Source organism: Echiichthys vipera, assembly GCF_963691815.1.
Source record: "Echiichthys vipera genome assembly, chromosome: 11".
NCBI classification, from domain to species: domain Eukaryota; kingdom Metazoa; phylum Chordata; class Actinopteri; order Perciformes; family Trachinidae; genus Echiichthys; species Echiichthys vipera.
In genome coordinates, this window is record NC_139836.1 from 10,612,255 (window position 1) to 10,636,329 (window position 24,075).

Below are 24,075 nucleotides of genomic sequence, written 5' to 3' on the forward strand. Positions count from 1 at the left end.
TTCTGTATGAGTGAAAAACCAGGTTCCATGAGGTCACAGGAAATCCTTGTTCTGAATAGCCTATTTGAATGCACCAGGGCTACACATGGCTTCCTAAAAGTAAGACTGTAGGCACGATCGGTTTGTTCTGTGGATATTAAATGAAAAACAATAAAACTAAAGTTAAAAAGCCTGCAGCCAAGAAATATGGAATCGGGTCACAAGTCCCATAACGATAACTGAAAAGTGCCAGCACACTAGCTTTGCTTTTATCACAGCTACATGTTCCCTCTCAGTCTGAGACACGTGGGCAGTGTGGAGGGATTGAATATCGCCACTAATGTTTCCAAATACCACATGGACAATTACAAGTTTGCAACACCTACAGTATATGCCTGGAAAAAGTAATGAGTGGGGGAAACCTGCAAAACTAGTTTCAAGACTTAAGCTATTGAAACTGTGCACATAATCAAACTATAACTAAAACCAGAATTTAGAATAAAAAAAGGTGACTCGGAAACCTGAAATAGCCAAATGGACTCGTTCTTTCCTACACTGATTCGAATCTGCAACAAGAGAGATTTAATACTCATACACCGAATGTATACAGGAAGCTCAAGTTACAAATTAACAATACAAACAACTAGAGACCATCTTGCGATGGGATCACACCAGCTGGGACGCATCTTTCTACCCTGTACTTCCGTCACCCACGCTCAGACCACACTCATCTTTGATTCTATTTTCATCTCAACTACACATCTGGAACGTTTCATGACTGCATCTTGCACGGTAATCAGGCCAGGGGTGAATGGGGCCTTCCCTACGTTCTACCCGCCTTGCTCTTTTTCGAACTCCGCTCTCATTTTATTTACGCACCTGGAATTTTCTTGACTATATCTTGCAAGTCGCTATCACAGTGACACAATCTGTCCACAGACAGACATATAAACACCTGGCATAATACTTAAAAACAACTCTGTTAGTTCCTGTTATGGTAGGTGTCTCTCCAGATGACACACACATGCGCTCACAAGGTGAATGGCAGCATCGCAGTTGCGACTGGTACTAACACGGTTTCAAAAATGCATCATTAAAGAAAAGATTCAGATTGTATACAGAGTTCTGTAAATTACACATTTATTTTCAAGAAATCTTTTAAATATTTGAAAAATTTCAATGAAACCGCAGCAGACACAGTTGGTTCTACACATTTTCAAATAATGAACTGCACCTTTTTAAATACATCATTCTGTACCTGTTAACGATTATTGTTTCATTGAGCGGTGCAGACCCCCAGTCTCCTAGTGTGAAAAGGCACTTCACTGTGTGAGGGGAAGCTGGGAAGGTGCGGGGCCGGGGCAGCCGTGAGGGGTTGAATAGTTCAAAAGCATCATAATACTCATTCATGCAACTTATCAAAAAAAAAAATAAAACAAAGTACAGCCAAGCACCCAACATGATGTAGTACAAAGCTCTGAAAAAAAATAAGTAGTGACTTCAGAACTGTCCTCAGATGTTTCTCCCAGCAACTTTATAGTTTTATTAGTTAGTTTCTGAGTCATTCCTCCCAAAGTACTGGCGACTCGCCAGACAAAAACCAACGATTCCGGTAAAAAAAAAAAAAAAAAGTCCAGTTTGTTGCCTGTGCTACACGTTTTTCTAAGTGTTTTTGGTTAGCTACAAATCTTAAAGTGTTACAGCTAATATGGAAATGTGCTCCAGACGCAGTATGGCAGTCAGAGGTCTGAGGTGCGAGTTTAAGGGCTTCTGTGGTGATGCTTCCTTGCCTCACTGCTGTGACAGAAGGGCGTTCCTGTTTGCCTTCATCTTCTCAAGGCGCTTTACTAGGTGGTTGTTGGTCATCTCCATCTCCTCGATCTTATCTAGAGCTGTGCGCAGCTGTTGGGGGAACAGAGGCAAGTTACATTCAGCCTTCTTCATTTCCTGTTTCATACTATAAAATGCAAGTCTTTGTCTTTACCTCTCTTTGAAGTTTCCGTTTTTCTGCTTTAAGTTCATCTTCTACTTTCTCTGAGTTATCTGCTGATGTCTTGTACCTGGATACTTGCCCTTCAAGTCTGTTAATCTGGAGAACGGACACAAAAGAGCACAATTTGATGTCTTATAGCCCTAAAACTTACAACTTATTGATATCAGTGGATCACAGTTCTACTGTATAATTTAAAGGTCCCATATTGTAAAAGGTGAAATTTTCCATTTCGTTTTTATTATAAAGCAGGGAATAGGGGTGCTATATAAAAACTGTAAGTATCAAAACACAGTCCATATTCAGAAATTCTGTTTTAGACGAGCTGTCAGGACTTTAACGCATGTAAACGTGTATTAGAAGAAACCCAAACCACAAATACAAACCTGAAATTGGCATAATATGGGCCATTTAATGTGTACTATTATTTAGTATGAAGACATTTCTTTTTAACTTACATTTTGTTCCATTGTACCCATTTCCTGTTCTGCCTTAGAAAGCTTGAATTTGTATTCACTAATCTGTCTGTTGGCATCTCCTAACAGAGAAAAACAGAAACCAGTGAGTTTAACAATACAAAAAGTGTTCAAAATATCCATTTGCCGATACATAATGAGAAGGCCAACTTACTCTGCATCTCAATAATGTGCAGGTCTGTACCGTTCTCCATCCTCTCCCCGTCTGTGTATGCACTGTCCGTCTTTGAATGCTTCTGTCTCTCCTCCTCCAGCTGATTCTTCAGCTTCCTGATCTGAGCCAAAAGTTCATCTTTCTCCTCTGCCAACTTCCGTAGCCTCACATCTACATGACAGATGGAAAATACATTAAGCTGATGCAATTTACCATTTAACATTCAGAAGATGCTGAGTGGACAAACTGGAATGTGCACAGCAGGTTGGCATATTAAAAAAAATGAAACTGTTAGCTGTTCTTCTTATTACAGGCTTTGGTGCTTGCAAATACACCACTCATCAGATTAGGTTATTAAGCATCCACATGAACAGTTGATTCAGACAGAAGTAATATCCCTGACTCACCCAGCGGGCCCTCTCCTGCAGACTCCAGCACCTGGGCGGCCTCCTGGGAGACCACAGTGATCCCTGAGGACAGAGGCTCATGGTTGACATCTCCATTCGGTGTGCCGTCTGGGATGATGACCAGCCCGTGTTTCTGTGGTGAGAGAACACACATTACTGAGGACTGGCTCCGCTCACTCTGTTGGCACAAACTTCACAGTACATGAAGGTATGCACTGAAGTCACTTTTTATATACCACAAGCCTCACCGCCAATGAGTGACCACACGGACCAACAGCTGGTCGCTATGAATGGATGGGAAACCAAAAATCTTGAAAACGTAACGTTAATTTTAAATCAAAATCAGTACGAGGGAGTGAACGGTCAGTGGTCTGTGGGTGTTAAAATGTAGATATGCATAATATACCCTGGCTGATATATTTTAAAGTTTATTAATATTATTCTCTTTTCTCTGCACAGACACAGACCGCACCAGCAATACATTTGATGACCGAGCAGAACATGATCTTGCAGAAATGTGACTTCTTCTACCACAACCCTCAGAGCCAACTCCCTGTCCCCTCTTAACCCACAGCCAGTTTGCTTTGCACAGAGTACGACAATAGTGTATCATTATTAACAAGCTAAAAACTATGGCTGTGCCTAATTACAAACAGTTTATTTTATTAGTTATATCATCCCATCGTATCAGCTACAACAGATAATTGTCAGTTACTGTTATTGCATCTCTAAAATGTAGCCAAAAATGAGGGTCCCTGACACACATCTATATATGCAGTAAGATGCCTGGAAAGCATGTTTTCCTAAAATCAAATCACCAAAATGACACCATTCATAGTGTCAGAACATGTAAAAACTGACATAATCGTTTGATTTCCAACTTTCCGACTGTCCTTAAATGCATCATCTCTGACCAACTCTAAGCTTGCAATAGTAATATGTGTGCAAAATCACTTTATTCAACATGTCTCAAAAATATACGGTTTGCATTAACCAGATACTGCAAAAGGACTTAAAAACATGAAATTCTGCTCTCCTCAGAACTGGGACACACGGTCACATTTGAACAGTCACGTGACAACACCTCAGTGAAACTTGGACTGAACTGCAGGCTGTTCACAGGGCACAGACAAAACGTCATAAAAATCTAAATAATTCAATATGTAAAGCATGTGGATCCCCATTTTTTTCCTTCTTATTGGTAACACACTGGCACTTGGAAAAATGTTGTATTGAAGTTTGGCTTTTTTGTAAAATTATAAAATATATATATTTTTAATGATTTATAGCATCATAATAGATATCTTATACAAGACATATTTCTAGTTCTCCCTACTTCTAGTCATGATTATGCTGTTTCCAGAGATGGGCAGAACTTAATATTGCAGTGAAAAAAACGAGCACAGGGTTAACGCTGCAGACCTAAAGTTGTATTGACCAAAGCCTGAGGGCCCAAACTAATGCTATGGCTATATCAACGTGTCAGGATGTGTCTGATCAAAATGACTTTACTACTTTCAAGTCTCATCTTCAGAAAACTAATCTGAATCTGTTGTACAGTCATTTTCACAACTACTCTTTGACAGATTTACACAAAATCAGATGCTGACTATTGTGCGTTTGCCACTGAGGGAAGTTACCGTGGTAACGTCTACTACAGAGACGTTACATCCATACCTTCTATAAACAATAAATCCACCACCAATTTGATATAGTACACTGTAGTCATGATCAAGTACAGATTAACATGTTTTAAATGAGTTATGGAAGACCAGCAAGTAGTGATAAAGTAATAGAAGGAAACTAAAATGAAAGAAAAACAAGGAGGCAGAAGTAAAAGCAAAACACAAAAGCAGGTTTGATAACATTAACTGGCTGAGTTCCAACCAAAAGGAAAAGTACATTAAGTAGTTTATGGCCAGCCACTCATTTCTCTAATCTTGTTTTTTTGACTGGGACTTTAGGAAGACCTACCTCACCCGCTTTGGCCTTCCCCTTGATGTCAGCAAGCTCATCTCTGAGCTCGTCTCTCTCATTCCTAATGCAATCAAAGTACTCTTTCTGCCTCTCTAGGGCCTGGCCACACAGACATGAAAAGACAAGAGAGAGAGCAGAAGAGGCAGAGGAGAAGTTGGATTGACTCTGGACGGACATGCAACACCACATGCTACAGCAAGATGTTTTTCTCTTCCGTCACACACAAACATGCACTGTGCACCCAAGACAATAACAAGGACATATAAACACACAAGGAAGAAGGAGGAAGTCAAGAGGTGTGGTAGAAATGATGATACAGACTCTATAAGGAGGTAGATCTTTTTGACTTTGCACGCTGTGAAAACTACATACAAGTATGACGCTTTCATCATTAGGAGACCTGATTCACAGGTGGAACATGCATGTCATGCTAGAATCATCTCTCTTTTAGTTTACATGACAATCCTAAATAAAATGATTTATTTCACAGGCTGCCCACTGCTCGCTTTAACACAGTGCGCTTGCATTGTTAGCTGAGGTTACGGGATCCAGACCGAAAACTGTTATTTTGACATGCAAAGTTCCAAACTTTGAATGTGGATGGGTCCAGGTATGTGCTAATGCCTAAGGGTCTCCATCATGCAGAAACAGTATGAGAGGCAAAAGAGGTGGTAGGACACTTTGTCTAAAGGCTTAAAAAGAACACAACCATCTATTGCCTCCCATGTTCTGTCAGAGCAGCCCTGTGGGACCTCCTACCCCAATCTTTTTGTCCTTCCAGTTTATCGTTTCCTGCAGGTCAAACACCTCTCGGGTGAGGGCATCTAACTTAGTCTGCATTCGCTGGCTCTCCTGGATCGGCGTTGAGAAGTAACAAGATCCCAGTGCAGGATAAGAACAGAATAGGAACATTTGAATGGGACAAAGACAAAACAAGTGTACATAAACACATACAACAATGAGAGAGCAACAGGTGAAACGGAGTGAGAAGAGACTCATTTGAAGAGATAATGCTGAGAAAGGAATGTGTTCAGAGTCATATAGGAAAATGAAACAGCTAAATGTCAAAAGGGACAGAGAGGACCTAGAGGCAGGCCAGTGCCCATTAATCCTTATCAAATTCCTGCAGAACAGAGCCTCCTCTGCAGCCTGCACAGATGCACTAACACCTTTCAGAGTGTTGATAGAATAGCAGACCGATGTGGTCACGCTGGCAGAAACCGTTTGTTCCTTCATATGCCAGGGCAGCCTTACCTCTATAAGCTCATCTCTTTGGCGGATTCCCTCTTTCAGTTCTTCTTGTTTATGCTGCAGGACTGTACACGTGTGCTTTTGTCTTTCTAGTTCCTGAAACCATAGACAGAACATTTCAGACACAACCCTACCATAGAAATGTTTTATAACTTTACCTGCATGAAATTAATTTAACATGATAATAAGCTTCAGGACCTTTCTTTGACAGACAGATATTTCACCTTTGACTTGTCTTCGAGCTCCCTCTTCATCTCAGCCATTTGTTCCTCCATCTCCTCGATGACGTCCTTTAGTGTGTCCACTTGATAGATGAGGTTGCCTTTGTCGTTGTCCAGCTGTGCGTTCGATACCATGGCTTTCTTATACTTCTCCTCCACCTCTGCAAGTGACTCCTGATAAGGGTGGGAGCATGTTAATAAACTAAACTGGTTTGAAACACGGCTCACCTTCATGCACCAGGTGGGCTTTCTGGTATAACAATTAGTTTTAACACACAATGGCCAAACATACTACAAACATCTTTTTTATTTCTAACTGTAAGATTAATTAAAGGCAGAATTTTGTACCACCTTTTGTGGTATTATTCCATTTTAGCCCTCTGAGACCCACAGGAGCAGCTGCGCTTCCGGACAACATTACTGTCTTTATGCTTTAAGTGGTTGTAGCAGGGTGTGTTTATAGCGTGGATATACTGGTATCATTCACGCAATTATAAGAATGCGTTGGATCACTTTCAGTAGTGAAACAAGGCAATGGTGTGAAAAGGGGATCTGAAAGAGAGAACTACAAGATGGGGAAAAGTAATCTAGCTAAAGTGCATCAGCTAAATCAAACTCTAACGAGAACAAGCCAAGAGTCAGATTTGTTAGTAAACTACTCTTATAACAAATACAAACAGTTTCCTCTCTAAGAGAACGAGGAGCTGCTGAGAGTGACTGCAGAAGTCAGTCAGCCAGAAGGCAGTCCGACACTGTGGCGATAAAAGCCTCGGTTGAAGAAGAGCCTTTGACTTGAAAGCATGACTTCTATCTGTCAGCAGGTGGAGCATTTTAACTCCTCTTCTTAAAACTTGCTGAATCTTGGGAGTGTCTTCATGTCAGGCCACAACCAGTGAGTTGGATCAAAACAGGAAGTGAAGAAAAAATCATGCAAAAGAAGGATCATTACGCAATCCACCCTGGGAGCACGCAAAGAGACACGGCTGTGATGTTAGGAGCTACAGGAGGGGGAAGGGGGGCACACAGGGGTATGGGTGGGAGGCAGGGGGGTTAGTGACGCCATACTGCTCCCAGAGAACAAGAGAAGGCATGCTGTGAGCTAAAGCCCCTCTACCTTCAGCTCTTTAAGCCCTTGCATGTACCGCCCTTCTACATCCTGAATCTGGTCCTTAAGTTCATAGATATCCTGTAGAGCAGATGGGAGGAATGGTTGGGGTGAACTGGGGCATCAGAGAGGGAGGGGAGTATCAAGGAGAGATAACAAAGCACCCGTGCTGCAATCAAAAACAATCCAGCTGGCATACACATGACCAGCGCACCCAAATTTAAGAAACAGCTTCACAAGACATGTCACATTCATAAAGACAAATGGTTAAAGCAGACACTTTGAAAAGAAGGGATGGCACAACAGAGGAAATGCTGTAGGAGGTTCATATGCAGAAAGGACAGATGTATACATAAATTGCTCAGACCAAACATGTGGATTAGCATTTAAGCTCTAGGATAATGTGATGATGAACATCTGGAGCTAAAAGAAGTACAATTTAATTTACTGTATATGCAAGCCTTTTTCATCAGTTCATTCAGTCACACATATAGAAGGGTGACACTGTGTGTATTGTACACCTTACCTTAAGTTCACTGAGACTGGTGTCGGGGTCATAGATGCTTCCTGTGTCTGCACTGCCCCGTCGTGAAGAGGTGCCACCCAGCGATGCCAGCGTGGCTGCCGAGAGGCCTGGCGTGGCACAGCGGGAAGATGGCTGAGAACAAAAAGTACCACAAAGCCCCAGTCAGAAAAACAGCGCAGTTCACTGCAACACAACGCCGATATCCAACACCACCATCTGATACCGTAGGTCTCTTAAGTGATCCTGCCCAATTAAAACCCTCCTGAGGTACTGCTACCATCATGTGCTGAAGTGTTTTTTTGGAAACTCGTTAAACTAGCGGCTTGGTGTTTAAAATCGAGATAATGCTGATGTGTCATTGTTACATGGTAGCTGCCTAATATGGCATCGAAATCAATGTATCAGTGTGAAAGTAAAGGTCCAATATTGTAAAAAGTGAGATTAGTCTTTTTTGATTATAATAAGGTCTAGGCGCTATATAAATACTGTGAAAGTATAACAAGCACAGATGAACTGGAAACACTGACCAGTCAAAGCAGACTGGGCTTTTTGGGGACACTAAAACAGAGTTTTTCAGACAGAGGGTGAATACAGGTATATTCAGACCGACAACATGAGAAAAATAATGTGTTTTTTGAACATTAAAGCATGTAAATATGTTCTAGTAGAAACCCAAAATACAAGTATGAACCTGAAAATAAAAGAATATGGGATCTCTAAACTCACTCACTACTCGATCGCATATTTGGTGTTTGGTGAAACAATTGAATGAATAAAGTAAGACAACAAAATAATGATGCGCTTACCCGACTAAAATCTGTATACTGCTTGTCACATTTTTCATCCAGCTGAAAGAAAGAGAAGAAATATTAGAAAAACAGATAGACACCCACTGAGAACACCCATCCTCTGTTGCCATGCTTGGAGCAGTTTCCTCATCTGTAAAGAAGTGCGTTAGTCCGGGAGTAAATATGAGTCTGGGATAAGTGCTGCATATTCACAATAATAAGGACATAAAGAGGTGACAACCAAAGAAGCAAAGAAAGACTGAAGAGTGAATCACTGCACTCCATTTAAGTCCATGCTGCTGCATGCTGCTGGACTATCAACTTCAGCTAAACTTATACCACCAAATTTATTTAAAGTGAATAAAAAACACACTCCGTGGGATGAGTTAAACCAAATGCTATTTTAAAATCATGCATCATTGGGGTTTCACTGCACTTTCCAGCACACTGTTGTGAACTTAGCTTAGGCACTTACAGCGTCCAGATCTGGAATGCTCAAATCATCGAGGTCAGACACAATACTGCCTCTTCGGTTGGTGCGGCTGAAATAATCAGCAGCGGACTCACTAATGTCCGAGAAGTCAGACGACTGCTTACAACACAGGGGACGAAGAGGATAGAGAAATAAGAATATCAGAGAGCCAAAGAGTAAAAATCATCAAAGAGGAAAGGGACAGAGGGAAAGCAGTTGAAAAGCTTTGATTATTAGATCACCAACTGCTGTGATAGAACAGCATCAGTCTAGATTTTGTACATCCAAGTCCCTACAGCTCACCACACTGTCCCTGCGGCCTCTGCTGTAGCGGTCCTGGGACACGCTGCTGACAGTGTCGTCATCTGAAGAACACTGAGAAGAATATGCACATAAACACAAGAAATGAGGAACCCGAGTATTGTAATATGACTGCATGCCTGAGGCTTTCTCTAACACACGCAAACACACACTTTTTCAAACAGCAATCCATAGACATCCAGTAGCAGTCTCTGAATTAAACAGATAATTGGATTACTCCAAGGACTGTTGCACTATACGCAACCCATTCATGCAGTTAGGATCATTTTGTCAAATGCACCAACTGAATAGAAGTTAGATCAGTCAACCTTGCTAAGACATCTTAGCCTGCACAGCACTGCAGAAGAAATCCTTAAGTCACACACTCTCATGTCCATGAACGATGCTTTAGCACTGGTTCCCAACCTGGGGTTCCCAATTCCCAGTAGTACAATCCCAAAGCCTTCGCTCTCTTCTAATACAGGATGAGGCTGTTTAACAGAGTATGCAGTAAAAACACACAAAGAGCTAACAGAAAATATTATTAAAAGTTCCTAAAACTATTGTAGGAAAACACATCTCTCTATCTGCAATATTCACTGGAAATAATCTGCTTGAAATTACTAATTTATACAGAAACTTCCTGCCGTTATTGTGTTCACCATTTGGGGAAATGTGTACAGTTTATCAGTTGTTCTGTACTGTTATAGTTATGCATTGATTATAATATGAAATATCCATAAAATATGTCACCCAGTCCGGGGACGTCAGTTTACAATGATAGAACGGGGTCCCTTTAGAAAAACCACTGCCCTAAAGCTAGATGTAGCAGGTTTGGTTTGGGTGATCAACATTGTCCCTACAGAGGAAGGAGGCCTGGTGCTGAAAGGGGGCGAAGGGAAGCTTGTGTGTGGTGTTAGCTGAGATCATGCAAGGTGGCGGTGGTTTAAAGGTGCTCACCACAGGGCTACTGCGAGTGGAGCTGGCTCCAGAGGAGTACCAGCTGTATTCAGAGGGCTGTGGATGGAAGGAGGGGGAGGACAGGACAGGGGATCAACATGACTACAGATTGTCAGGCCACAGGCACAACAATTAGCTGCCTTGGTTTGGTGACATTATTGAAACTCTATTTGACAAGACTTACAGCTCTGGAACTGTACCCCGAGCCATAAAGACCGGTGTCATCGCAAATAGAGGCCTGAGGGCACACGTTGGAGACAATACAGGTCTCAGCAAAAAAAACAAGAGGGACACATGACTCTTTGACACACTAGCTAAGAAGGTTGTGTAAAATTACTTTCTCTGGGCCATGCAATAAACACAAAAACACTACATTTGCAACATCAAGTAGGCTATTTGTTCCAGCCCTGGCTTCCCACAAACTTTGCCTTATCTAACTGAAGCACAGATCTCCAGTGAGTGTCCAGGGGCTAAATATAAGCAGTCTCAGCCCCCCAGGGCATCCTATCAGGTGTATGTGGCCACAAGAGAGAGGGATTGTCTACTTCTAAAGGTAACTTGAGGCATGCAGAGAGATGTTGGCCACTCAGTGGACAGAAACTAACCATGCTGTAGCTGCGAGGCAGCCCTGTGGCAGAGGTGGAGGATGAGGAAGTGGTGGCCTGTCAGAGAGGAGGGGAGCAGGGAAATGTCACTTTAGAGGACAGAGGAAAGCTGTAGCGGGAATGTGAGGTGGAGAGAGACTAGAAGAGCTGAACAAAGTGGAAACAGGATGAATGTTTTGCTGACCCTGTAACATTCAGGGCGAAAAGTGTTAAGAGGAAAATTGAGGTGAGGTGACACTGTCCCTGTCGACTGATTTAATACTGGTAGAGGAGCACCACATTTGTCGGTCAGTAAGTCAATTTACATAAATTCAAATGATCACAAGAACTGTTTTACAGTGAAAAGATATCCTGATCTAAAAGTAAAACTTTGGATTTCTAGTATTTCTAGTATGGAGTATCAGCTACACCAGCTACACAACCATAATTCTTTCTTGCCTTTGATGCTTTTATGACAAAAACAATATCCCTTATTGCAGTTATATAACAAGTTTGTTAGCCGTATAAATGTCCAATAAATTAGAGCATGCAGCTACGAAAATACTGCTTCAACTGCCTCTGGTTTCATTCTGGTGTCCTTTAAACACATCAGCCTGCATATAAAATGCTTAAGTCAGCACTGTCAGAGGGGACCAACCCGAGGCTGATAGGTGGAAGTGGAGAGAGGAGACGTTGATTTGGTCTTCATTAGGCTGGAGTAGTTCCTTTGATCGTGGTAAAGTCCAGTCTGGAAGGGTAATAACATAATGTGACCTCACTCAAATACCATCATAACAAATTTTATCCTCAAGTGTCAGACAACTATCTATTTCAGACACACTCAACATGGCTTGGTCAACATCTGTGTGAAGGCAATGAATAGTCAACAGTAAATCACCACCGCAAGTCACTATCATTAGTCTACACTGCCTCCATGCTTGAGGCTGCACAAGAGACACCAACACTACACTGACCAGCAGGTCCTTCTTCGAGGAGCTGGATGAAGCCCTTTTATGACCATGCAGGTCATTGTACACAGAACTCTGTCCAGTCCAGAAAATGATATTTCAAAAAAGAAAAGCAAAAGTTAGACCAAAAGGCTAGAGGAATAGCGTAAAAGCAGTGATAAACAGATAACCATCACATAAGTACATACAGTGGAGCGGGAACTCTTGAGGGTGGAGCTAGTGGAGAGGCCTTCAGACTGAAGAGAGAACAGGAGCAGTCACAAGAATTATGATCAGAAGGAAACCAAACATCTGAGAAGCTGTTAGGTTACTGTTAGGTCACATCTCATGGGTTTCCCTAACACTATGCTAGTTGTTCAACAGGCAACCAGTAAGTAATCTAGCACAATGGATCAAGCAGCCATTCGTTTTTTCCACACCCTGCCGAGCCATGGTGAACAAACACATTTTTTGTAAGTGGCACTCCGATTCTCTCTCATTATGAGCAGAGGCTTGTGGTCAGACAGGGCTAGCATGTGGAGATTCGTTTCTAACCGAGCGATACTGAAAGCTAACGTTACAGCTCAGCCGAGGAGCACGTCACTAAGGTTTACATCTCATGCTGCCACAAGAACAAGCCTCTCGTCCATGAGTACGCTTCCTTCTGCGCTGTAATGTTGGTGGCAGCAGTTCGGTGGAAGGAAAGAAGAATTCCTTTATTTGTCCAGCAATGGGGAAATTCAATTTTTCACTCTATTATTAATAGAAAATAGTTCCTCCATGAAATTGCTGATTTATTTAAATATATCAATAAGTATCAACATATTCTACAGGTATGAGGGGAAAATGTGAATTATTGATTTTGGGATGAACTGTCCCTTTAAGTTTTTTTCTATCAACAGGTATAAATGCAGATGCTCCCTGTATAATCCTGTTGAAAAAAGCTTTTAGTTTCTATGACTTGAGGGTATATTTTGACAGATTTTAAGTGATAACTGCATCACGTGTCTTGTCAAGGTACAAATTTACAGTAAATTGAAATTTTAAAGTTGAAAATTCAAAATCAAGTCTCCTTCCAGGTATAACCTAATCTTTTACATGAATCTCTCTTGTGAAAAGGGTATAACTGAAGCAGAAGTAATTAAGACCAACTGAAGGAAAGTCAAAAAACCAAGGGAATTAGAAATCTGTAAGCAGTTGCTTCTGAGCACATCTGCCTAGCATAATAAAGTTAGCCAGACCTGAACTCTGGTTACATGCTGAGAATTCAGGTATTCAATCAAGTGCCAAACTCCATATAAATACAAATTATGCTCTCACACACATGCACACACAACGCACCAATCCATCTTTTCTACGGGAACTGGATCGACTCTTAGACCCCGAGTCACGTACTGCTGATGAGGTGGACTTCAAATTAAAAACAAAAGCAAATATTAGGAGAAATCTTCACTTCAGCAACTATTTTATGCCATTATGCAAAATGAACACTAACATATATAAGTATTCACCCAGATTTAACAAACACTTTCCTAACAAGAACAGTGGCTTTCACACAACTGTGAAAATTAAGTCTTAATAAAAAAGCCAGCGATTTATTATGTATTACGCACCCTGTAGCTGCGAACTGACATGACATCATCATCCAGCCCCTGCTGATGTGGAAACATGGAGTCACAGCAGAAAAGCAGAGAGAGGGGAACATGGGTGATGAGAGATTAACTGCAGGAATAAAGGAAAAAGAAGAAAGGAAATACAGGCAGACAAAGAGGAAGTGTGTGGGGGGGAGATACAGACCCGGCGATGACGAATGCTGGATATACTACTACTAGAGCCTCTGGCCTTTTCTGAGTCAGCCTGGAGTAAGGAAGGAAAGTTGGGAACGATTATAGAGCGAAAGTAGAGAGGCTCAATCACAGGGGGGAGTAGGGTCACTGCAATGCTCAACAGTTGCTATGCGAAGCCCAAACCATGCACACAAACTACTTCTGTCATCATGTTTAGAACCAAATAGATGTCATAAACATTTGCAAATGTTATCATCATCCAAGCACCACAGCAAGATTAATTATATACAAAAACAGCTTATATATATATTTATTTCAAATTTTTATCCCATCTGCAATATTTAATGCCACACAATGAAAATCTCTGAAAATGAATTCCATGCAAAGGTTGTTCATTTAAATTCATAGCATCCATCCTTTCTGAAGCAGCTGGGAGCTGAAGGAGTAACACTAAACGTCCAAACCACCTTCTTGCATGCAGACTCACCCACCCTAAATAAAGTCAAAGGCCAATGCTTGCACTACGAATACACACAGCCACAGATTACGGTGTCTCCAAAGCAAATACGCTGCTGAGGCATATTTCCACAGTGAGGTACAGTGTAGTCTGTGAGTCAAGTGTAGCTAAATGGTCAGGCTTGACTGGGGCTCAATCCCACACAACAGGCTGTGTTAGTAAAGTGAGAGGCTGCCACACTCGCTTGTGCCTGCCTACCATCCACTGGTGGATCTGACCCCATTTTCTGTTGCTACTACTGGACGAGTGGTAAGAACGCTGGACAGAGGGAGGAAGTGCCAGGAAAAACATACAATCATACTTCACATAAAACTGCTGAAATGTAAAAAAAATGGGTGACAGTCACATCAGGAATAGAACTTTTGGTTACATCTGTGGACATGCAGCACTTTCATTTTTCTTTCTGTGGGTATATGTTTGTGTATGAACAGTCGGATTATTCTAAAAATGTCTTTTAAGGCACAAAGCCAAACAGCTCCTCTGCACCAGTCACTATGGAGGCAGATGAGCAGCTTGTAAACACTGAGTCGGTTAATGTAGCAAGTTTGCATGTAAAAACAGCAAATAAAAACATAAATAGAGGAGAAAATAAACCAATTTCAATGTTTGCTATACAGTTGATCTTAGCTGAGAGCAGCAGTTATGGGGCATTTCACTAGCTGGCTTGATGGGTTTGGATGGAATAACAGTCACAGTGGATCTCTGCCAATCGGGTCCACTTTGTGCTATATACCTCTTTCTGCTGCCGTTCAAGTTCCCTCATTCGAATATCCCTGGCCTCTGCCCGAGCCGCCCTCTTTGCTGCAAGCCTCGCCTCCGCCTGTGAAACACAACATGAACACACTTGTTAGCCATGGCTGGGAACTCGTAAAGGTGCCTTTCTCTGAGGAATCCCATTTCCTGTGAGAGAAAAGAGACAGAAAAATGTACACATGTTGATTTCATTTCTTGTCAAGGCTTATGAGAGCTCAGCTTCTTTCACTAGCTTCAATCTAATTAACCAACCTTTTGATGATGAAGTGGTTTTATTATAGCCATGCACGGATACAACACTGTAGTTTATTGTTTAGATGTATTAAACAAATCAAATGAAAAAAAGATGCAGAGCTACTTTGTTTTCTCAGATATACATACAATCTAGTTTAAAGGACAGTTATGTGCAGCGTCAATATCCTGTCAAGTCTACAATACGTCTAATACTTCTGCTGATTAAAAAAAAGTATTTACTTGCAATAGTAAATTGTTTAAATGCTTTTCTAACAACAACAACAACAACAACAACAACAGAATATTCAAAACAACAGATTAAATACAGACTCTGTAGTACCCTCACACCAGGAATAATGCAGTTCACCTGACACAATAAGCACAGTTGAACAGGTATCACCGCATATTTCGCCTGATAAGTGACAACACATTGCAGATTAGAACAGTTACTCAGATAGTTTATCCACCAGAGAGCACTGACAAGTTGTATTTTTCCACTGTAAAATGTTTCACTCAGTACATATCTTGATAATAACACATTTAGGGGGTTCCTTCTCAAAATATTTGTTTATCCTTTGTAAAAAAGAAAAAGAAAGAATATTAACATTGGCTGATATTTTGTTATCAGATTTTTTACCCTTTCAAATATTGATATTAGGCTACCAAATCCACCATTGGTTGGGACTATGATATTGATACTGTACAGCATATATTCTCAACAGAGTTCATAGTGCACGGTGTGCCCTAGATGACCAGTTTCGGCAGTGAGTCACAGCTCTTTGGTCCTGTCCAGAGTGAGTTCTTGAAATGCCTCATCACCACCAACATGTGCTAACCATCAGTTTCAGGAAGGCTGATTTAAAGACCTCATGGGGAAGATGCTAACAGTGCACAAACAAACTGACAGAGAAGCACAGAATCAAGAGAAAACAACGTGAGTCACGGTAGCGTGGTTCCTTTGCTCAGCTGGTACACATTGAGGCGATTTCACAACTAGCTGGATCTTATAAAGCACAAACAAGTCAAAGTCAAAGCCAAACTGAGCTCAATAAACTCTCCTCTTAGGGGAAAGTGAGACACAATTTGCCCCCAACTGAGTCAGAATATGAACAGGAGCTAATTTTACAGAGTACCTCCACAGAAGGAGCTAATTTAGGTGAGCCTCTAAACTGCCCTGAGGAGTCACAAAGGTGACTATCCTTCCATTACGCCCAGAATACCAATTACATTCTATACATGCTCTGAAACTGAACGTCCGGCCAACAAAGAATGGCACACTTGCTTTATGGAGCCCAGCCCTTTATCTGTTACTAAAAGACAGTCCATAAATAAAGCATGTGGTGTGTACAGCATCTCACTGCAGACAAACACTGTCAGCATTCCAGCAATTTGTTATCTGCACTGCCAGAATAGAAGAGCTGTGGGCATAGGCTATTCCTGTTTCAATACTAGCCCGGAGTGAACAAACACCGTTTTATAATAATGCTGAACAGCCACCCAAATTCAGGTTTGTTTTGCCCATACACCCAGCATTGTGTAAAAGGTAATTGTTAAACCTAGTTAAGCCAAAAACTTTTTTAAAGCAGAAAGACACTTGTGGCTGAAGCTTAGATAGATTTTAATAGTAGGAGGAACTGTGACTTGTATTCAACTGGACAAACCATAGTTTTAGTTGAATATAAAATGTATCTTGTTTTCAAGTGATGGTAACTTCTAACTAGTCTGAGCCAAAATGGAGTATTGATTGAGATACAATACACTCACTACATAGAAATGTACATTTTTAGTGGCCAATACTAAAAATAAACAATAATAAGAAATGTTTACCATCACTAATAAATGTGAATAAACGCATATGATCAAATTATGTGATTGTTTTTGTGTGTTTTTAATATGTAAGATTTGTTTTCCAAGACTGCAAGAACACTAACAGTTAAATGCCATTCATATGCAATGTGGGACATTTTTTTGTACCACATGGCTGCTCTGTGAGATTTTAGAGTCTAACTGATGGTCATGCAATGAAACCTGGTACAAGGTGAAGAAGGAAATAAAGTTGAGTATGATGACGAGAGAGCAAATGAGAAAGCAAGCCGGCTGGCCCAGTGCTCTGCACCTGTTGAACTGTCTGACAGTATGACCTGCTCTGCACAGTAGCACAGCTGAGCTCTCTGTCTCTGTCCTATCTATAGCCTGGCCCATCCGGCCCCAGCTCTCTGACAGCCATATCATGGAGCAGGGAGGGTAATCTGAGCAGAAGAAGTTCACCATCAAACACACCTCCAGGCTGGGTAATAAAAGTCCAGCAACCCATCATGAGATCACCTGGAGCACTCCCAACACTGAATTGTGTATACACTCAGATACGCTACAATAGAAGGGTACTCGAAACAAAGCCAAAATCATGACCTCCTTTGCAGAGATGATAACTGTCAGTTAATATAGCAGTTCAAATGAAATGTAGGGATTTATCACTTTATTCATTTTGTATCACTCTAAATCCTTTTAATCATTTCATTGGAGTTTTGTGAAAAATTAAAACAATTAGTCAAAAAATAAATATAGGCATTAATCAATAATAACAATAATCAACACAACACTGATGCAGAATGTGAAGCCATGGAATAAAATGACTACTATTTCCTGGTAAGGCATCTCCAGTTTCACTACTGTGGTCATTATAATCTCAGTACTATAAATACATTTGTAGGAAATAAGTTAACAATAGGTATATCAAATGGAAGGAATATAAATGCAGAATTTCATCTAGCAATAATGACAAGTAGCTTTAACAACACAGACTGCTTTTTTCCAAGTCAACTCAACAATTTCAAGTGCAAGGTAATGTAAGGTACAGCTATAAAACAGCTCCTAAAAATAGATAGATTTGTTTAAATACTGCTTTAGAAGCAGTGATACAGTCATTCTATGTGCACTAAACTGCATCTTATGCAAATGACTAACCTTTGGGTCTCCTTGTAACATTAAAATGGCATCAGGCTACTTTTCTCAAATGTACAATAGAATAAAACTATTGTTTAAACGCTTGATTTATCAGGGGATAAAGTTGGATCTACAGTGGGTACGGAAAGTATTCAGACCCCCTTAAATTTTTTACTCTTTGTTAAATTGCAGCCATGTGCTAAAATCATTTAAGTTCATTTTTTTCCTCATTAATGTACACACAGCACCCCATATTGACAGAAAAACACAGAATTGTAGACATTTTTACAGATTTATTAAAAAAGAAAAACTGAAATATCACATGGACATAAGTATTCAGACCCTTTGCTCAGTATTGAGTGGAAGCACCCTTTTGAGCTAATACAGCCGTGAGTCTTCTTGGGAATGATGCAACTAGTTTTTCACACCTGGATTTGGGGATCCTCTGCCATTCCTCCTTGCAGATCCTCTCCAGTTCTGTCAGGTTGGATGGTGAACGTTGGTGGACAGCCATTTTGAGGTCTCTCCAGAGATGCTCAATTGGGTTCAAGTCAGGGCTCTGGCTGGGCCATTCAAGAACAGTCACAGAGTTGTTCCGAAGCCACTCCTTCGTCATTTTAGCTGTGTGCTTAGGGTCATTGTCTTGTTGGAAGGTGAACCGTCGGCCCAGTCTGAGGTCCATAGCACTCTGGAAAAGGTTTTCGTCCAGGATATCTCTGTACTTGGCCGCATTCATCTTTCCTTCAATTGCAACCAGTGGTCCTGTCCCTGCAGCTGCAAAACACCCCCACACCATGATGCTCCCACCACTACACTTGACTGTAGGGATGGTGTTGGGCAGGTGATGAGCGGTGCCTGGTTTTCTCCACACATACCGCTTAGAATTAAGGCCAAAAAGTTCTATCTTTGTCTCATCAGACCAGAGAATCTTATTTATCATAGTCTGGGAGTCCTTCATGTGTTTTTTGGCAAATTCTATGCGGGCTTTCATGTGTCTTACTCTGAGGAGAGGCTTCCGTCGGGCCACTCTGCCATAAAGCCCTGACTGGTGGAGGGCTGCAGTGATGGTTGACTTTCTTGAACTTTCTCCCATCTCCTCACTGCATCTCTGGAGTTCAGCCACTGTGATCTTTGGGTTCTTCTTTACCTCTCTCACCAAGGCTCTTCTCCCCCGATTGCTCAGTTTGGTTGGACGGCCAGCTCTTGGAAGAGTTCTTGTCATCCCATACGTCTTCCATTTAAGGACTATGGAGGCCACTGTGCTCTTGGGAACTTTAAGTGCAGCAGAAATTTTTTTGTATCCATGGCCAGATCTGTGCCTTGCCACAATTCTGTCTCTGAGCTCTTCAGGCAGTTCCTTCGACCTCATGATTCTCATCTGCTCTGACATGCACTGTGAGCTGTAAGGTCTTATATAGACAGGTGTGTGGCTTCCTTAATCAAGTCCAGTCATTAGAATTAAACACAGCTGGACTCCAATGAAGGTGTAGAACCATCTCATGGATGATCAGAAGAAATGGACAGTACCTGAGGTAAATATACAAGTGTCACAGCAAAGGGTCTGAATACTTATGTCCATGTGATATTTCAGTTTTTCTTTTTTAATAAATCTGTAAAAATGTCTACAATTCTGTGTTTTTCTGTCAATATGGGGTGCTGTGTGTACATTAAAAGGAAAAAAAATGAACTTAAATGATTTTAGCACATGGCTGCAATTTAACAAAGAGTAAAAAATTTAAGGGGGTCTGAATACTTTCCGTACCCACTGTAACTGACAGTCCTTGTCCATCAGTTGACAGACACTATTATTAGTATTATTATTTATTATGGGCTTTGTTCTCTGCAGCCTAAGCACTCCCCTAACTGTAGACAGCAAAAGAAAGAACACTTTCCATTGCAATAATGTTAATATCACACATGAAATCATATGGACCATGAACCAGCTTCCACAGAAACACACACCCTCGGTAGACTGAGGAAAGTCAATGATTGTCCCATTCACTCCCTTAGATCCTAATCTTAGGGACAACAGGTATGAGTTGATCATTTAATTCCAACACTTGGCCACTGTCAGAATTTCTAAGCAAGCTGCTGGTATTTAAAAGGACTGACTGCCCAGTAATGCAAGAGGCTTCAGAGCTGGGCTGGTGATGGTGCAGGCTCAAATTCCCAGTCATTCTCAGCAGCGATCCGTGCCAAGCACAGGCAGACAGGCATTAACTTTTTCTTAACCAGGAACAGATAACACGAGGCAGGAGCTTCAGTGTTTTGAAGATTTGTTTGGGGGGGTGGTGATGTGCAACAAGTTAGACACTGACCCCATGAACTCCCTGCACAGTTGATCTCATCTTTACTTTGCTCCACAAAGAGATTCAGATTAAGGTCTTGACTGGGAGGGTCAGATGACTCATGTTTCTATGATTGGCCTGCATGACTATAAAGAGAGCAAATGGAGCCTTGTGCTTAGTGCCCAAGAATGAGGCACTGCACAGATGAAGCATTCTTAAAATGGGCCACGGCAAATATTTATGAAAAGTCTATTCATCCAGCGTTACATGTCTACCTGTAAAAGCAAGAAGTAATTTGACTTGATCAAAAAATGTGTTTTTCTGGTCTTTTATGTACCAAACATTAAAGACAATTCAGCTGAAAACTGATCTTTGCAGTTCATGTTGTTAGCCACCTCTGGAAAAAAAGGCAAAGGAATGGCAGCCCTGCTGTGGAACAAAATGGAATAATCCCAGGGCATGTCGTTACAGGCTAAGCAGCTTCTCTCCCTCTCTCCTTCTAGGTGTCCCCCCCCTAAATAAAAACACTACAAGTCGAGTCACTCTCTCTCTGGTCCAAACCAGCTGTCTCCACTCACTTGGGCTGAAACGCATATTAACCAGAAGAACCTGTATATCCACATTAACGTTTATGCATCAGAGGTCAACTTGCTGACACAAGTCTGACCACCATGTTTTAAATCAACATAGCTTCATCACAAATACAGGTTGACTCAACACCTGGCTGTTGAAAGGAGACTTTAGTAGGCTAACACATGACACTACTTACCAGGTTTGTTTTTATTATAATTCTGCCCCCAATATTCAAGAAACCTATCCAGAGTTGTTCTCAAAGCAACAAATCCTTAGAACAAGTCATATTAAACTGCAGAGTTATTCAAAGTAAACTTGATTATTAGCAGAACTGCTTATGTTTAGTCCAGCCCTAAAAATAATTTAACACGTCTGCTCTTTTTTTGCAGTCTTAATATAGCACTGTTGTAATAATTAGTTTGTTTTTCAAAAAGTATAGTTATAATTTCTGCAATCTTCAGAAAAACAAATGGACGTGCACAAGGGAAAACAATGGAATTAAATAGCCGAGCCCAGATTTAATACATTAAGATTATTTTCCAATCGATTAATTTGAGTTCTTTCTGAGTCAATTTCATAAATAATACTTTCATTTTCTATCACACAATTGAAAAGCATAAATATCTGGAAAAGGCCTTTCCAGATAGTTTAAGTAATGCTAATGATAACATGGACTATAGATGTAACTGAAAATAAAAAGTTTTGGCAATAGGTTTTAGCTTAAAAGGTCTGTCTTTATCAGCCGCAGTGCAGTGTCAGCCAATCATGAGTGTTCATAATGCTTTCAACAGTGTAGTCATGTTCTCTTTATTTAAAATGTGATGGTGCTGCTGCCCAAAATTACAACTTCTGAGACTGACAAATCGATTTTCTACCTATGCTTAATGAGCCCTGTATATGTATAAACAAGAAACTCTAAGCTGGATACAATCATATTAGCATTGACTGAGCAATGCATGAATGGACCAATATAACCCAGATCCATTTCCAGTTTACTCCAAAATCGACAGGCAGAGTGTACGTGATGGAGTTCGAACTTACCTCCCGGGCAATGCTACTCAAGGCCTCATCCTCTGCTGAAAACCGGTCTTTCAAGGGGGTACGCTTTCTACCAGTGCCTTGTGTCCCCATGTTGCCTCTGAAACTGTAACTCCACAGATGATGTGTAAGGCCAGATAACACAGAGAACTGACGATCTATAAACAAAAACAAGTGTTAGAATCACATGGCATGTGCTTTCCCCAGTTTCAACTACATTTCATTGTGACCGGTTTTATGCACTCTAATCTCACTAACAACCCATACACATCACCCCCTCCCCCATCTCTTGCTCCCATTCCTGCAAAGACAGACTGTCAATCATGCATGGCACTTACAATGGCTTTGGATAAACAGTTGTGGCTGACATGAACCAGCCTTAACGTGACATGCACACTGCAGCCTTATAAACCAGCATTTGACCATAACAATCCAACAACAGAATCATCATTTTGAGCATTTGAAACTGATCTGAAACCAGGATTGGTCGCAAATAAGACGTACGTTAAGTGGTATAATGGCATTCCTCATAATCAACCAGGGGAGTTGTATTAGATGGATCGAGACAATATCAAAGTGAACAGATCGCATTGACTAAAGCGGACTGTAACGTTAGCTGGCGGGCAGAGCCAGCGGGGAAAACGCCTAGTTTAGGACCGGCTGAGTCAGAGGACCCAAGCGAAGCATGAGCACTCCCTGAAGGCGTTGGAAGATCTGAACCCCGTAGACCCGTCATTTAAAACGATCCTATTAAACACATCATAAACGATGGGTAACAGATAAAAAAATGAATATAGATAGTCCTTTGTTAACTCATGAGTTACAACTCGTTTACACTACAGCTAACTTACTGAAACATTGACGTTAACTCGGATTGTTTTCCAGACACTAACAAAGCTAAAACTACAGTCCCTAAACCATATCCATTAGAGAATAGGGACAGTAACTACCTTCGCTAGGTTGAGACTAAGGGTATGCCAAAGTACTGTCCTGTTAGCTGTCGCTTAGCTGATTTTAATTATATTAACGTTAACGTTGGTTAGCCAGCTCAACGGTGAGCTAACTAGAGGAGCTAACTAGCATTTCGGCCTCGTCAAATTCTCATTAAAAAGTGAGCTACCCTTTAAGGTTCTTCCTCCGCCTTATAGTAACGTGACCTAACGTTATTTACACATGTCCTTTCCACAGCAATGGCCCCAACCAGCGACGACAGTCTCTAGGAGCCACGGCTAGGCTAGCGGAGCAGTTTAGCTGGGTAGTTAGCTCGGATAGCCAGTGTGGCTAACTTCGACCCTCCTGAGAGGCAGACAGGCAAACTGGCACTGATCCTCCCGTCACTTTCCCCACCCCAATCGTACAACCTTACCTTCGCGACACCAAGTAACCCGCGACACTGCCGAGCGGTTGTCCCTTTTCTCCCGGAGGTTTAGGGGAGAGCCATTGGGCTTCTCTTCAGATATTGGTAGTGTTTTTGTCCACACTGACAGCTGTCATCAGTCCGCCTCTCCACCGCTGCCCGCTGCTCACCCAGTTTCCACTCCGGTTGTCTCCAGAGGTCCCGGATGTCGGGAAAAATTAGGGTGTGATGCTGCCTTCACGGGCCGTCAGACACATCAAACTGTCAACTGCGACCATACAGCGCGGTACCATGGTGTGTGCCCGTGGTTTTCCATTGAGATATAATTAATGGGTCTGGTATAAAGACATGCTAACTGACTTTCCAGTCTTTGGCTTTCAGGGGCTGACAGCATGGAAACGGTTTAAACAAGTAATGACGCAGGCACACTGCTGGTGTATTTGTGATT

The 24,075-nt window shown here is 41.4% G+C and overlaps 1 protein-coding gene across 8 annotated transcripts; it reads right to left on the minus strand.

Annotated features, from left to right (window-relative positions):
* Positions 1–1,111: 1,111 nt before the first annotated feature.
* On the minus strand, positions 1,112–23,801 carry lrrfip2 (leucine rich repeat (in FLII) interacting protein 2). Of its 8 annotated transcripts, none has more exons than XM_083922913.1 (27): positions 23,637–23,801; positions 22,274–22,428; positions 15,175–15,261; positions 14,640–14,699; positions 13,935–13,994; positions 13,751–13,789; positions 13,479–13,547; positions 12,347–12,394; positions 12,165–12,233; positions 11,849–11,938; positions 11,212–11,268; positions 10,791–10,844; positions 10,607–10,663; positions 9,650–9,721; positions 9,350–9,463; positions 8,893–8,934; positions 8,087–8,218; positions 7,570–7,641; positions 6,459–6,629; positions 6,238–6,330; positions 5,743–5,835; positions 4,981–5,082; positions 3,007–3,139; positions 2,600–2,770; positions 2,428–2,507; positions 1,964–2,068; positions 1,112–1,881 (listed from the first exon to the last, which is right to left on the minus strand). In XM_083922913.1, exons 2-27 carry the CDS (start codon positions 22,361–22,363, stop codon positions 1,771–1,773), a joined length of 2,271 nt encoding a protein of 756 aa, XP_083779039.1. In that variant the 5' UTR covers positions 22,364–22,428; positions 23,637–23,801; the 3' UTR covers positions 1,112–1,770. The 8 variants fall into 8 exon arrangements, with proteins under 8 accessions (XP_083779039.1, XP_083779038.1, XP_083779040.1 ...); XM_083922912.1 differs by having other exon boundaries at positions 13,751–13,792; XM_083922914.1 differs by lacking the exon at positions 7,570–7,641 and having other exon boundaries at positions 13,751–13,792.
* Between the last annotated feature and the right edge of the window lie 274 nt (positions 23,802–24,075).